The sequence below is a fragment of the Bubalus bubalis genome, chromosome 1, assembly GCF_019923935.1.
Source record: "Bubalus bubalis isolate 160015118507 breed Murrah chromosome 1, NDDB_SH_1, whole genome shotgun sequence".
NCBI lineage: Eukaryota > Metazoa > Chordata > Mammalia > Artiodactyla > Bovidae > Bubalus > Bubalus bubalis.
Genome location: NC_059157.1, coordinates 201,274,074 through 201,289,021, shown reverse-complemented (window position 1 = coordinate 201,289,021; position 14,948 = coordinate 201,274,074). Strand labels below are relative to the sequence as shown.

Sequence of the window (14,948 nt, the reverse complement as noted above, 5' to 3'; positions counted from 1 at the left end):
GTCTACTTAATATAAAAATAGACCTGAAAGATAAGCGTTCTGCAGAGAAGATACGCTAAGATACACATCTTAAGGTTGGGGTTTGTAGATTCAAACATGATGATCCTCCATGACACAGAGATGATGTAATTTTCCACCATTAACATTTAGCCAAGAAGCTAAAGTCTGGAAGAAGGTGAAGACAACATAACCTCCCAGCCGGTCCATCCTCAGCTAGAGGGATTGTGAGCAAGTAGAAAAGGCAGAGTTAATCTCCTGTCTGTGAGTTTCCACAGTTTGAGCCTGGGAAAAGTGGTGTCTGTGTAGTTTTCTTATTATTTTATTTTTTCTTTTATTAAATTTTATTGTTTAATACATTTTGAGGTTACTTTCTATTTACAGTTATTACAAAATATTAGCTATATTCCCCTTTTTGTACAATACATCCTTGTAGACAATCTTATGTCCAATAGTGTTTTGATAGTTTTTTGTAAACACTGAAGGCAGAGAGACCATTTACCTTCTCTCTGGGACTCTTGAGAGAAGCTGATTGCCAGGCTATCTGTCTCCCAACACAAGAGTGCCTGATGCCTACTTTTGAGGAAACAAGACAATTTTAAGGATGTGTACTCGGAGGCTCTACTTGCTTCCATGTGTGAAGGATGGGAGGGCTTACCTGAAGTATCTCTAAGCCTCCCAAGTCTAGCAATATGAGTGTAGAGAACAATAATGAAGGCTTTGATTTGTGGCATGATGAAAGGGGAGGCAAAAATGGAGAGAGATCTACCGTGGTTTCAAGAGCAAAGGGAGGGTGAAGTCATGTAGGGCTCACCACCAGCCATAATTTGCAGCTGTAAACACTAAAAAGAGAGCATCAGACAGATGGGCCAGGCGTGAAACAGGGAATTTACAAGCAGTTAGGGGGACCCTTTCTATAGTATGCCTCAAGTTCTGATAAGCTCCTCACATCCCAACCATGGAAACAGAAATTTGGAGAGAAAGGAGAAGGAAATAATTTAAAAAAAAATGAGCTTATATACCCAAAGCAATTATACTTTATCTAAAGAGGTATTTTAAAAACACAGCAGTGGTAATGCAAACATTGGTTTTGAAATATCCCCAATCCTTTCACAAAATTAGTAACTAAGATAGTAAAATCAGAAATCCTCAAAATATATATACAACAGTATGTCCCCATAAACCTGAGGACACAGGATGATGGGCAACACCAGTCAAGAAGCTTGACCCTTGCAGGAAGAGCAGCTTTATGAGAAAGAAAAAAAGAAGGTAAAAAAGAAGGCTCGTATAGCTCTAGAGCATGGGACCTCATAATCTGTCAACAGGTACCGACTCCCCAAAGCAGAAATCCTCTGGAAGTAGAGGGTTCCACACATTAGATCTGAGGACAATTAAAACTAGCAGAGAGCTTCCCGGTCCCATTTGAAGATGAGTAAAAATGGGTTACAGAAAGATAGCACAGTGTGGGAGTTGTCTGAGCATTCAGCGCTTTCAGAAAATTCAGCAGAAAATTTTTGTTGGATGTATAGAATTCACCAAGGTATGGAACTATTAATATACTGAGGATAAACTGTTGGAACCTGAGCTTTACTTGGTCAGAGCAGGAAAATCAAATAACACTGTGAAAGAGGCCCTGACCAGGAAAGCAGACCTGGCTCAGAAAGTAGCAAAAATTGTAGCTAATGGGGAAGGCATCGACACGAGAACTTTGAGGGAATGGCAACGGAGCTGTAGTTAGGAATGTTTTCCTGGCACACCTCTATTTCCAATATTCTTAAAGATGAGAAGAACGCATCTTATCCAAGCATGACAGCAGAATAGGATGAAAGAAGAGATAAAGAGAAACTTATTTGAATACAGATGCAGAAAATCAGAGCAAGTGAGTGAGAGTCGCTCAGTCATGTCTGACTCTTTGTGACCCCATGGACTGTAGCCTGCCAGGCTCCTCTGTCCATGGAGTTCTCCAGGCAAGAAGACTGGAGTGGGATGCCATTTCATTCATTGCCACAGAAAGTCAAGACACCCAAAATATTCCATAGGCACACAAAGCTTAACTATTTCAAAAGTAAAAGGGAATTTAAAGAAGCAATTTTCAAAAGTAAAAGGCAATTAAGGAAAATAACTGAATTGGTGTATGCTATGCATGAAACAACAGCATGAATAGCATACATTGATTTAGAAAAGCTCAGGAATAAAATTACTAGAGGATGAATTCTACATCATCAAAATCCATATGTTGAAGCCCCAATCCCCATTATCGCAAAACATGACTGTATTTGGAGATGGGGTCTGTAAAGACATAACTAACTTGAATTGAAGTCATAAGGTGGGCTCCAATCTGACTGGTGTCCTTATAAGAAGAGGAGATTGGAACAAAGACACACAAAGGGACGACCACAGGAAGACAAAGAGAGGTGGAAACGGCCATCTCTAAGCCACGGAAAGAGGCTTCAGAAGAAACCAACCCATCCAACACCTTGATTCGCGGCTTCTAGCCTCCAGAATTGTAAGAAAATAAATTTCTGTTGTTTAAGAAACCCAGTCTGTGGTTTGTGCTGGAAGCCCTAACTAAGATGGTAGGCAAAAGAATGATAGAAATAATATGAGCTAACTGAGCTCAGGAGAGGATATAAATGAAAGACAAATAACTGAAGACTTAAAGGGAAGAAATACAGTGTGATTAGATACACCACAAAAGGAAAGGAAAGAAAATATACTGCACAAGTAAAAACAATGAAAAAGAAAAATGAAAAAGAGAAAGAAAATAATATGTACAGAGGACAGGCAAGGATCCAACACCATTGAATAAGTAATCATAAAGAGGAAAATCAAAGCAAGAAGACAGATCAGTGATGATTAAAATCCCAGAAAAATTTCCAAGTAAAAGGGACTTAAACACTACAGGGCATATCACACACCAGGAGAGAAGAATCTGACCCCCAAAAATCTGTATCAGGTGTCATTAACCTGTACGTAGGCTAAACCCCGCCCACTTCCTGTGTTTGTAAATAAAATCTTTATTGGAAGACAGCAACATGTATTCATTTATATATTTTCTAGGGTTGTTTTCAGACTATGATGACATAGATGGGTACTTGCAACACAGGCTGTATGGACTATAAAATTCATAATATGCATAATACTTACTCTCTAATTCTTCATAGAAAATGTATGCTGACCCTAGCCTATGCCAAGATATATTCTAGTACAACTATTAGATTAAAATAAAATAAAATAAAATGAAGAAACAAAATGAAATGACAGGAAATGAAATGAAATAATGACTTGAACATCCAGGACAAAACCCCAACTCACTTAATTAGCAGCAGTTTTAGAGTAAAACAATACTCTATGCAAGTCCATGAGAAGAAACACAATTGAGATGGTAAAGTGAATAAAACACAAACGAAAGGTTTAATTTTCAGCAAACTGGTCTACAAGTACTGAAGACCAAGGTCATACTGTTATTACATGCAAGAGTTCAGGGAAACAGTTTCCACGTGCTCTTCCTGAGACGGCTCAGAGAATAAGCTTCTGATACCCAAGACATGATCTGAGACACTGTAGGATGGAATCTATGGTGATCATGAAGCATATTTCACTGTAGCATTAAGGCTGAATGAAGAAAGATAGGCGTGACAAAGTGCACGCAGCTGTACGGAACGCTCTGACAATGTAAATATAACTGCGCAAGAGAGGAGACGGGAGGCACGCAGACAGCGAGATAAGCAGACCGCGAGCGCGGCGCGTCCTGCAGACTTAACATCAAGAGGTGCTGATAGCGCATCCCTTTCCATTAGCGAGTGGGGAGAAGAGCAGGGAGAAGTGGCTCCTGGTGATACTCATATAACAGTTCTTATGATAGGAAACGAGGAAAAAACTTTAAAAAGTGGGACTGTATAATATAAACATCTTACATAAAAATAACTTGGGAAAAAACCCCAAAACTTTCCAAATAACAACAGCAGTACTTCAAAGAGAGATAGCAAAGAAAAGAGATCACATTCTAGAGTGAACACAAATATCCTGTATGGGATTTATTGAATTGACCAAGTGATACTGTGATGGATCCACGTGACGGACAACTGTGAGAGAGTAAGATGGAGCCATATGATGTCCTACTATGGAATACTATGATGATGGGCCCAAATGACGTAATGCTGTAACTAGGACGGATGCATATGATGCCCTACTATGTAATACTACATGGTCCTATGATGGATCCATAGGATGTAAGGCTGTAACTCACTAGGATGGATGCATATGATGTCCTACTATGTAATACTACGTTCTCCTCTGATGGATCCATAGGATGTAAGGCTGTAGAAAAGAATGGGTGACTGCCACTCAGCATGTGTTGTTCTGCAAGGTACATGCCATTGTAAAGGATATTGTTCTGCAAGTTACAGAACAGGGCACAAAATATGCTGTGTGTACAAAAAGGAGGGAACCACACAGTATAAGTATCTCTGATATTAAAAAAAAAAACAAGGAGAGGATAAGCATCAATTTGACAAAATGGTCTCCCTGGGTTAGCACACCCACACATTTGACCAGCCACGGTGATGCCTTTTGTGTATCAGCAGAACCAAAGGGGGCAGCTTTATGAGAAGACGTCTTAGTGGCACTATTTCTGGTACATAGGTAGAACCTGGGAAATTTATAGGGAGGACAGTAACGAGCAATGTTAGCTCCTGCACATAAACATAAAAACACAGCTCTGTGTTAGCCAGAGAAAATTCTGTGTATTATGTTTATCTGTGAAACTAGCTATCCTTAATTATTCCTTAATTTGTAAAACCTTTATTGTTTCTCGATCCTTTAGGGTGTTGCATCCAAAGAGGCCCAAGAGCAGTGGGCATCTTTATAACAAAGCAGGTTCAGGAAACCCTGCTGGGGGTTCACCCCCACTTGAGCTCTGTTTCCACACATCTGGCCTCTAAGGTCTCCATCTTTTGGCCTTGCCACCTTCTCCTCCTCAGCCTAAACCTTTCTCAGAGGTGCCCCTTTCGGATATTGTGAGAAGGTGTAAAAAGGAAGAAACAAGTGGATTTGCAGAGACCAGTACAAGGCACCTAAGAAAGGCAAGTCTGCAGTCAGCAGATACTTCAGAAGAAGCTTTTCCTTGTCCGTTTGTTCACTGGATGGCAGTTTTACCACTCCCTACCAGTCTGCATTCTCAGGATGGCCTCCACTTTCTTTCATCTCAGGCCCTCTCTCCAAGGATTGTGACATAGTTAGAGGGAGCTAGAAGGCTTCTGCTTTATCATATGTGCAATGCAGGCCTGATCTGCTGACACTGAGAAGCACACAATGGCCTGGACCTTCTTGCTGGTGCCAGAGAATCGGATCTCCTACTCCTCCCAGAGGAGTGCTCCTTCCTGGTGCCAGAGAATCGGATCTCCTACTCCTCCCAGAGGAGTGCTCGCCAACACTTCATGACCACCGTGCATCCAAAATTCACGCCCTCGAGGAACGTCCTCCAAGGATAAATAACTCTGAAAAGGGGATGAAGTTCCATGTTCAGGTTCCAAAATCTCCTAAAAATGACCCCAATGTTGAGTGTTAAAGAGGGCTGAGATGATGCTAATTGTCCACAATGCCCAGGACAAACCCCACGACAAAGAATCACTGGCCCCCAATGTTGATGGTGCCAAGGCTGAGAAACCTTGAATTAGAGTACAATTTAAACGTTGTAAAAAAAAGACCTAAGAAGAGAGTGATTCAAACCAGATGGAACTGATCTGTCTTTGTCTAGGACGGGAAGGTGGGCCTGTAACCACACGCAACCTCCTACCTGCCGCTGCTCTGCATTCCTCCATGCTGCCATCCTCGACAAACAGTCAAAGCTGGCTTTCCAGACTTGCCTGAACATCCCGTCCCTTACGTAGGAGCTTACCAGGGTTGTCATAACAAAATACCACAAACGGGGTGACTTAACAATAAACTTTATTTTCTCATAGTTCCAGACAGAGGCTGGACTTCCCAGATCAGGGTGAGGCCTCTCTCCTTGGCTTGTAGACAGCTACCTTACGGCTGGGTTTCCACACGACTTTTCCTCTACATACACACACTCCTGACGTCTCTTCCTCTTCATAGAAGGACACAGTCATGTTGGACTACGACCCCATCCTTAGGACCTCACTTAACCTTAATTATATCTTTAAAGGCCCTATCTCTACAGCCACATCAGGGATTAGGGCTTTTTTTAAAAATATATGTTTCTTTTTAATTGATTGATGATTGCTTTACAGGATTAGGGCTTTGATATATGCAATTTAAAGAGACATAATTCAGTCCACAGCACCACAGGAAAGGAGAAGAGAGACTAGAGGGCAAACAACTTCATTTTTTAGGGAGTTTGCTCAGATACTGCAGAAGTCATTCTTTTTTCATGTTGTTGCAGGAACCCTGCAACATGCCAAGCTAACTGCAAAGAAGGCTGGGGAACATTTTCTTTAGCTTGACGGTCGTGTGCCCAGCTAAATAAAACCCAGGGGGCTATGGTACTCAAAGGAAAACTATTAAAGACAGATAATTTTAGAAACTGGAAGACACGGTTTGCTCTCAGCTTTGATTTGGCTTTTCTCCAATATGACGCCTCCTGGATTCACTCCCCCTACTGCAGGACAATGATAGCTAGTCCCACGCAGAAGGGAATAGAAGCCATACCCATCCATAGACACTTTCTCATTTAGGAGACAGTCACAAAGCCACACCCATGAAAAACACTTAGTGTCTCCCCAGTGGCAGGTTTGAGTCCAGGCACATTCACTCCCACCCTGAGACACTGTGTTTCTTACTCTGTCTCCAGAATTTAAGAATGGGGAGAAAGGCTTTGTGGTCAGGAAACCGGAAAAGAAAATACCTACACTCATGTCCTTTCAATTAGTTTTTATGCTAGCAGACATTTGAATCTCTGTCCCTAGTGACTCTATTTTTTAAGTGTTCTTTAAGATGGAAAACTATCTCTGGATAGAAGATCATCTGTTACTATATTAACAATCATCATATCTGATATATATCTTAAGTATGACCACAAAATAATAGTAATACACTCTATTTAATATATATTAACTTAGTTAATATGTATAAGTTTTTTAAATTTTCAAGTAGTTTATGCTGCTAGGATCATTAAGCCTTAATGGAAGTTACGGAGCAATCACACCAATGGCAGTGGAAAGACGGTGACGTTTCACCACTGTCCAAGGAGCCCCCAACGAAGGAGGTCAACTCACCGTTCTTCTTATAGAACATGATTTCTCCTTTGAATTCTGTTTTTTCCTCCAAGGACTTTTCTATTTGAAGCATCAGTTGTTCATTAGTTTCAACTCCGAACAGGAATTTGCAGCTGCAACTCTTCTGCATGACTTCTGTTCGGGCAAATCCGGCGAGCTCACAGAAGCCATCCGAACAGTAGACGATGGGGAAACCCTTGGCCACCTGGGCGTTGGCGAGGATGAAGTTGCTATCTGCAGACCACCAAGGAGAAGACAGTCAGCAGGTAAGCAAGCGTGAGAACTTCACAGTAAGGAACGATGAGCACATATATTTAGCTGCCGGTACCTAAAGTACATGTCCTGATGTGCTGAGGTAGAAAGGAGGCGCCCAGAACATAAAACGGCATTGACCTGCAGAAGTGTGCGTTAGCGTCAACTTCCGCTTGCACTTGAAACCCACCATGTTAAGAACAGAGGATTTCTCAGCCTGCTTTGAGGCATTTACTATCTAGGTAGCAGGAAGGGTTGGTGTTTCTGAACATGGATTCTGGTTGACAGCTTGAGTCTGCCAATTGATAAACAGATTATTCACATTCTAACCCTCAGTGTCCTTAGGTTTGATTTCCCTAAAAGCAGACTCTGAGACAAGGATGAGCGTCAGTATTTCACGTGGTTGGAGATTCCAGGAAGTATGGACGTGGGCAGGGCAGTAAGAAATAAGGGAGGCAATAAAGGGTGAGACAGAAAGAGGTTTACAGCTATGAGCAACTGGGCACTGATCCGTGGATTGGGTGGGTGGGTGGGGTGTGCTGATCAGTGGATTGGGTGGGGGTGGGTGGGGGGCGCTAATCCATGGATTGGGCTGGCAAGTGGGGGGCACTGACTGGTGGGCTGTGAGAGTGATACTGTTGCTTACTTTACAGGTATGTTCTAGGGATTTGTGAGAAATATTAGTATAATGTCTGGCACAAGTAAGTACTCAATAAAAACCACTGTTCAGAGGATCATTCGCTCTTTCCATATACACACTACTGTGGATAAAATAGCTAGCTAATGAGACCCTACTGTGTGGCACAGGGAGCCCTACTCAGGGCTCTGTGGTGACCTAAATGGGAAGGAAATCCAGAAAAGAGGGGACGGATATATACATATAACTGACCGATTTCACTGAACAGCAGAAACCAACACAGCACTGCAAAACAGTTACGCTCCACCAAAAATTAATTTAAAAAGAGTATCATTCACATCTTACAGCTGTTATATTAACAAATTAGAATAGTACAGCGATAGGACAAACAGCACAGAGGCGTTAGGTTCTTAGAGACAACTCCTGAAGGAGAGCCTGCAAGGCAGTATTCAGGGAAGGCTCAAATTTTCACACAATCGCTAGGTACTTAGAGAGAACTCCTGAAGGACAGCCTGCAAGGCAGTATTCAGGGAAGGTTCAAATTTTTTGAGATTAAATCAGAGGGATGTTTACAGACAAAAAGATGCATATTGGAGATGATGTTTAAGGCATGGAGAAAATGTGTTGGTGGGTGAATTTCAGGTTCAGAATGAATTAGAGACTGTTATGAAATCACTCATTCATTGATTCATGACACTATAGTTGGACATTGTCAGTGTCTCAGATGATATTGGAGGCTGGGATTTTAAAGACTAGAAAAAGAAAAAAGAACTACAGCATACGTTGTTAAATGAAAAAATCATGATTTGCTATAATATGTTATTTGACAGAAAACATAAGCCCATATAATCATGCATATCTATGCATGCATGTGTGATTCGCTGTGTCTGACTCTTTGCAATCCCATAGACTGTAGCCCACCAGGCTTCTCTGTCCATGGGATTTTCCCAGGCAAGAATAATGGAGTAGGTTGCATTTCCTACTCCAGGGGATCTTCCCGACCCAGCGATCAAACCCATGTCTCCAGCGTTTCCTGCATTGGCAGGTGGATTCTTTACCACTGAGCCACCTGAGAAGCCCATAAATGTTTACCTGTATCCCCAAATAGGAAATGTTTATGTTTATCTAAAACTAAGTCAGATAAACGGTAACTGCAGATGTCTTTAGGGAAGGTAACTATGGGTAAAGGTGATAAGAATACTTATTTTTGTCATATTCCTTTGAATTTTATACCATATGGTCTATGTATTGCTTATTCAAAAACTAGGATGTTTAAGAGGTTTGCAGCAGACATCATATGTTGTATGCCATGAGAAAAGAGGAATCCCAGCCACTTCTGGGGAGCCAGCAGGACAAGCGCTGAAGATCTACCCCATGGGCTCTCCCATCTTGTTAAAATGTTTACAGAGGCCCCCAATAGCCGGCAGAGCCAAACACATGCTCCTCAGCTGTCCTCCAGTCAGCCTCAGCCCAGAGTGCAAATCCATGTGCTAACACCTGAATCCCGCCTGGGCCAGGCTGACCCCTCCACCTGACCAGCCACCCTCTGCCTGTGCAGAGAACTGGAGCTTACATCACACTGGGAACCCTTCAAGGGTACATGCTTTGAGCCCGGAGCAGTGAGTTAAATTATCCAAGACTACTATTTAATTCTCTCACACTTTGCAGAAGCATCTGTTGATGGCGTACTATGTGCTGGACTTTGTTCGAGCTGCAGAGGCAAAAAAGTATTTTATTGACAGATGCCATCCCTGCCCTTGAAGATCAGCCATGTGCCCATGGGAGTTCCCAGCTGGGTCCCGGGGGGCGCCCTCTGGCTGAGGCGATGGTCTTGGTCTCACCAACTCTGCACAGTTCTTGGTAACTCTAAGCATTAGCATCTCTTTCTCCCTCCATTCTAAAACTCTGGCTGAGAACTTGCTTAGAAAATGTAAATTCATTGCATTGGCAAAGTACTCAAACATCCTGAAAGAGCTTTTAATGTGTTTTTTAGAAGTCATTTTTCAGTGGACCAGTGACATGTTGACTTTCTACTATAAGAAAGTATTGACTTTCTACTATAGACCAGGTGACAAGGTCTACCATATTGGCAGGTCCTAGGATGAGCTGACAGAGGAGGTTAAAAGATGAGTAAGTTATAGTCTCTATGGACTTCGCCTGTGGCTCAGAAGGTTAAGCATCTGCCTACAGTGTGGGAGACCTGGGTTCGATCTCTGGGTCAGGAAGAGCCTCTGGAGAAGGAAATGGCAACCCACTCCAGTACTCTTGCCTGGAAAATCCCATGGACGGAGGAGCGTAGTAGGCTACAGTCCATGGGGTCTCAAAGAGTCGGACACGACTAAGCGACTTCACTTCACTTCAAGTTATAGTCTCTAGCTTCAGGATATTGCAACTTAATTGAAGAAATGCATGAATATCAATAACATTAAAACACAGAGTATGATAAGCACCAAATCAGTGGCACACAGATAAGTACTATGAAGGTTGAGAAAGTGAAGATCCTGGGCTTTAAAAGTGATTAGCTAGGAATAAGACAAAAGTAGGTGGGGATAATTATCAGAAGTTCTGGGAGTCAGAGCGGATGCCTGGATGAGCAGCTCAAAGGAGGAACAGCAAAAGGAACTGGAGACAGAGAGAACCAACGTTCCATTCTGTCCTAACCCCCGTCTTCCATGATTTCTGTTGCTGTTGCTGTTTACTTGCTAAGTAGTGTCCGAATCTATGCGACTCCGTGGACTGTAGCCCACCAGGCTCCTCGGATCAAACCAGCGTCTCCTGCGTGGCAGGCAGATTCTTTGCATTGAGCCATCTGGGAAGCCCCTCTTGTGATTTAAATCCCACAACAGCTTGCTTTTGTTGGTATTTGTCAGGTACACCTTTTCTCATCTTTCTACTTTTGATCCTTGTAGGGACTTGTACTTTAGAGTTGTGTCTTGCACAGAGCATGTATTTAAATTTTGTACAAGTACAATAAGAAGATACATCCACCAACCTGAGAGCCACCAACTTTTATGATAATTACTGTATTATATTGTTCATTTTTTTACTTAATTTGTGCTTTCCCTTCACTGAGTTTTGTTGTTTTGTTTTTTCCATTTTTAAAAGTTAAGAAATGTAACACATCTAAAAAAAGATTTGTAACAGTATTTACAAACAACACTAAGCACCCGTGGATCATTCATCCAGTGAAAACCCCTGTGAGCACCAATCAAACTGTATTTCCATCCTTCCAGAAGAAGACTACAACTTGAACTTCTGTAATTATAATTCCCAGTTCAGTCAGTCAGTCGTGTCCGACTCTTTGAGACCCCATGAACTTCAGCACTCCCAGTTACATAATTTTTGCCTCATGCAACATATGGCCTGTTTTTTCCAGTTCTTATGGCATGTATTATGCTATTTCATTCTATACTCGTGTATTATGGTATTTCATTCTATATTCTTAGGGCATGTATTATGGTATTTCATTCTATATAATTTTAGTGACTTGCTTCTTTTATTAATCTCCTTAGCATCTTTACAATTGCTTATGAACACAAGAAAAGATCAGTGTTTCAGGGCTACAATAAGCTTCTGAAAAAAGCCACTAAAGTATTCAACCAATTGCCTGATCTGTGCATTTGAATTAAGGATTATGGTGTGTTCAGGATAGTTAATTCTCCTTGCAAATACTCCTCAAATACAAAGAAAAAAAAAACAACTCAGTTATTTGGCCTTTTCTGTTATATTTAGTGCTTGTTCTCAATATGTAATTGCATTTCAATTCCAAAGAGAATTCAGTGGCAGTCGGCGCCTCATACAGCCCAGTGTACTAGGGACATGAATAGTCCTGTTTGGGAAAGCGTAGCTCCTACCCAGTGATCTGCTGAGAAATAGATGCTCTTCTGAATACCAGTCCTGGAATCTCCAAAGAAGTGTGACATTTACCTTAGAATTACGTAAAACAAGGCCACTGCCATAATGATTATCAACCCATCTCAGGTATATCACTAACCATACATATGCCAAGGGTATTTAACCTTTTGAAGAATCAATTATGCATATGTGATATGCATCTACATGTCACACAGCTTTCTTCTGCTTATTTCCAGGTCATCCTTTTGTGTAAATTCAGCAGAGTGCCAGGAAACAGTAGGATCTAAACGTGTTTACATTGTAGGTAGTTGATTATTTCCCTAAAGGCCTCCTTAGCCAAAAGCTTTCATGTATCATCAGAGGGAATTTCAGGGCTGGTGGAGACCCAGGTCATTTCCCCAAGTCCCTAGTGTAGGTACCAGCTTCCCATTCAAATGGAAATGTGCTATTTATTGTAGGCTCCCAGGCCCACAGGGAACGGGGGTTGGAAAGGAAGAATTTAGAAGGAAATAGAAAAGAAGGCAAACACTAGTCCACTACTAACTCCTCTCATCCTCATACTTGGCCCATTTTCTAGATGAGAACACTGAGACCTAGATAACTGTGGTGTCCATTCCAAGGTTTGAGGGAGGGATTAAAGCCCAGTCTCTGTGATATTTACTACCAAGGATACGTTCTATAAAGAAGTGACTTATTCTCTACTTCCAGTAGAAATGGGTTAATTCGCCTCTTCAGTCTACAAAGAGCTCAGAGTCACAGATTTTTCTCTACAGAGATCACTTATTAAAAGTTCATTGGTGACATCTCCTAAACCAGTCTGGATCTCTCAGCAACCTTTATGTCACTTCCTTGTCTCCTTCAGAAAGCCAGCACTTCAAAAACATGGCAACAACTTTCTTGGCTCCAAAGTATTCTGCGCAGGCTCACTCCAGAGCCCTTTAGGAGACGAACACATGTTGTCACCATTCAAATGATCTGGTTTCTGACCTCTTTGTGTACATCACAGTACTTCTAAAATTTGCTGATTGAAATAGCTTTCTACTGGCCAAAGCCACTAAGTATGTATTCCCAGGGGCCTGGAGTCACTGATCTATCTTGACATTGTTTTGAAATCTCAGTTCAGTTCAGTTGCTCAGTTGTGTCCGACTCTTTGCGACCCCATGGACTGCAGCACACCAGGCCTCCCTGTCCATCACCAACTCCTGGAGTTTACCTAAACTCATGTCTATTGAGTCGGTGATGCCATCCAACCATCTCATCCTCTGTCGTCCCCTTCTCCTCCTGCCCTCAATCTTTCCCAGCATCAGGGTCTTTTCCAATGAGTCAGCTCCTCACATCAGGTGGCCAAAGTATTGGAGCTTCAGCTTCAACATCAGTCCTTCCAATCAACACTCAGGACTGATTTCCTTTAGGATAGACTGGTTAGATCTCCTTGCAGTCCAAGGGACTCTCAAGAGTCTTCTCCAACACCGTAGTTCAAAAGCATCAATTCTTCGGTGCTCAGCTTTCTTTCTAGTCCAATTCTCACATCCATATATGACCACTGGAAAAACCATAGCCTTGACTAGATGGATCTTTGTCTATTGAAATCTCATGTTTAACTTAAAATCCATCAGAATTTTGCATTCTACTGTGTTGTGTATTTATGCTTGAGTGTTTTTATGTTTTAACATAATAAAACTTTTAATAATTTGACCTGCCAAATCTTTAACTCAATTGAAACTTCAGGAGGAGATGCTGCTTTTTTTCTCTAACTGTGTGTGTACCATTTAGTACACCTCTACATGGCCTAGGTCTGAGAATCACAACTGGAGGTAGAATGGTACGTGCTCAAGAGAAGCCAAATCAGTCTCCCCTCACCGCCTCAGGTCCTTCAGGACAAGCACCTCAGCGCCAAGTCTAAGAACGCTCCACATGCAGACCCTGGAGCCAGTCACACCAAAGGAAACACTGATAGATACTGTCTGATCAAAGAGAAATTTGTCCCCCGTGGCTGTTCCTGCCCAAAACACAGAAATTGAGACTTCGATGGTCCAAATCTTTATTTCTGAAAAGTATCTCTGATATCGGTTCTCTTAAAACCAAATCTTGTGTTATGTTAGCAAGTATCATATGAACATACTCTGCAGACAACACAGACAGGCAAATTTGAATCCTATAAGCCTTCATTTTCTTGCAGAGGGGAAGAAACTCACATGAAATTTTAATTTTCTTTTATGAGTTTCCCCCAAGCTTTCCGATTTGCATTTACATACAGGCCCAACCAAAACAACATCTTTATCCCTTGTGATATTGATCAGAATGTCGCTAGAGACTACCCAGGCACAGAGAATATGAACATCTACGACTTTAAAATATTTAAATGATCTTTGTACTTTATATTGCTTTCAGGGAGCTTAATTGTATCATTTCCAAGTATGATGACATCCTCATCAGATGAATGGTACTGGCTACAAGCTAAAGTTCTCAGTGAGTCCTCTGCCAAAATGTAGAAGGTTGCTTGGAACTGAGAACTTTTTCTAACCTTATTTTAAAAAAACAGATGAAAAATTTGCAAAGAGGGATTCTCATAGTTATTATCATTTTCACATCACCTAGTAGCATGCTTCAAATGGTTATATTGCTACCTTCCATCCTTCATTTGCAATTGGATTTTTAAAATACTGTATAAATGATCGCTTCAGACAAAGATTAGGAAAGAACTCCGTAACAATGCAAAGCTCAAAGCTGGAACCCTAGGGCTGAAGTCCTGGTAGGAAGCAGAAAGTTCTGTTTGTGTGTGAGGACATCTTGCTCTCTTAAGGCCAATAAACAAATAAACACAGAGGCAGATAGAGATGAACATGCCACCACTGAAGCTAGCAGCCTCCCATGGGAGGTTCTGAGAAATGGAGAATCTCACGCCTCAGTGCAAACCCCCTGGATAAGAATCTATATTTTAACAAGATTCATATGCACATTATAGAGTT

The 14,948-nt window shown here is 41.6% G+C and overlaps 1 protein-coding gene across 1 annotated transcript in view; it reads right to left on the bottom strand.

Moving 5' to 3' along the window:
- Positions 1–14,948, bottom strand: part of KCNH8 (potassium voltage-gated channel subfamily H member 8) — a 482,250-nt gene that overhangs the window by 295,688 nt on the left and 171,614 nt on the right. Inside the window, exon 2 of the mRNA XM_025294232.3 lies at positions 7,236–7,469. Within this exon, the coding sequence (XP_025150017.3) occupies positions 7,236–7,469 (234 nt within the window). The remainder of the gene's footprint in view (positions 1–7,235; positions 7,470–14,948) is intronic.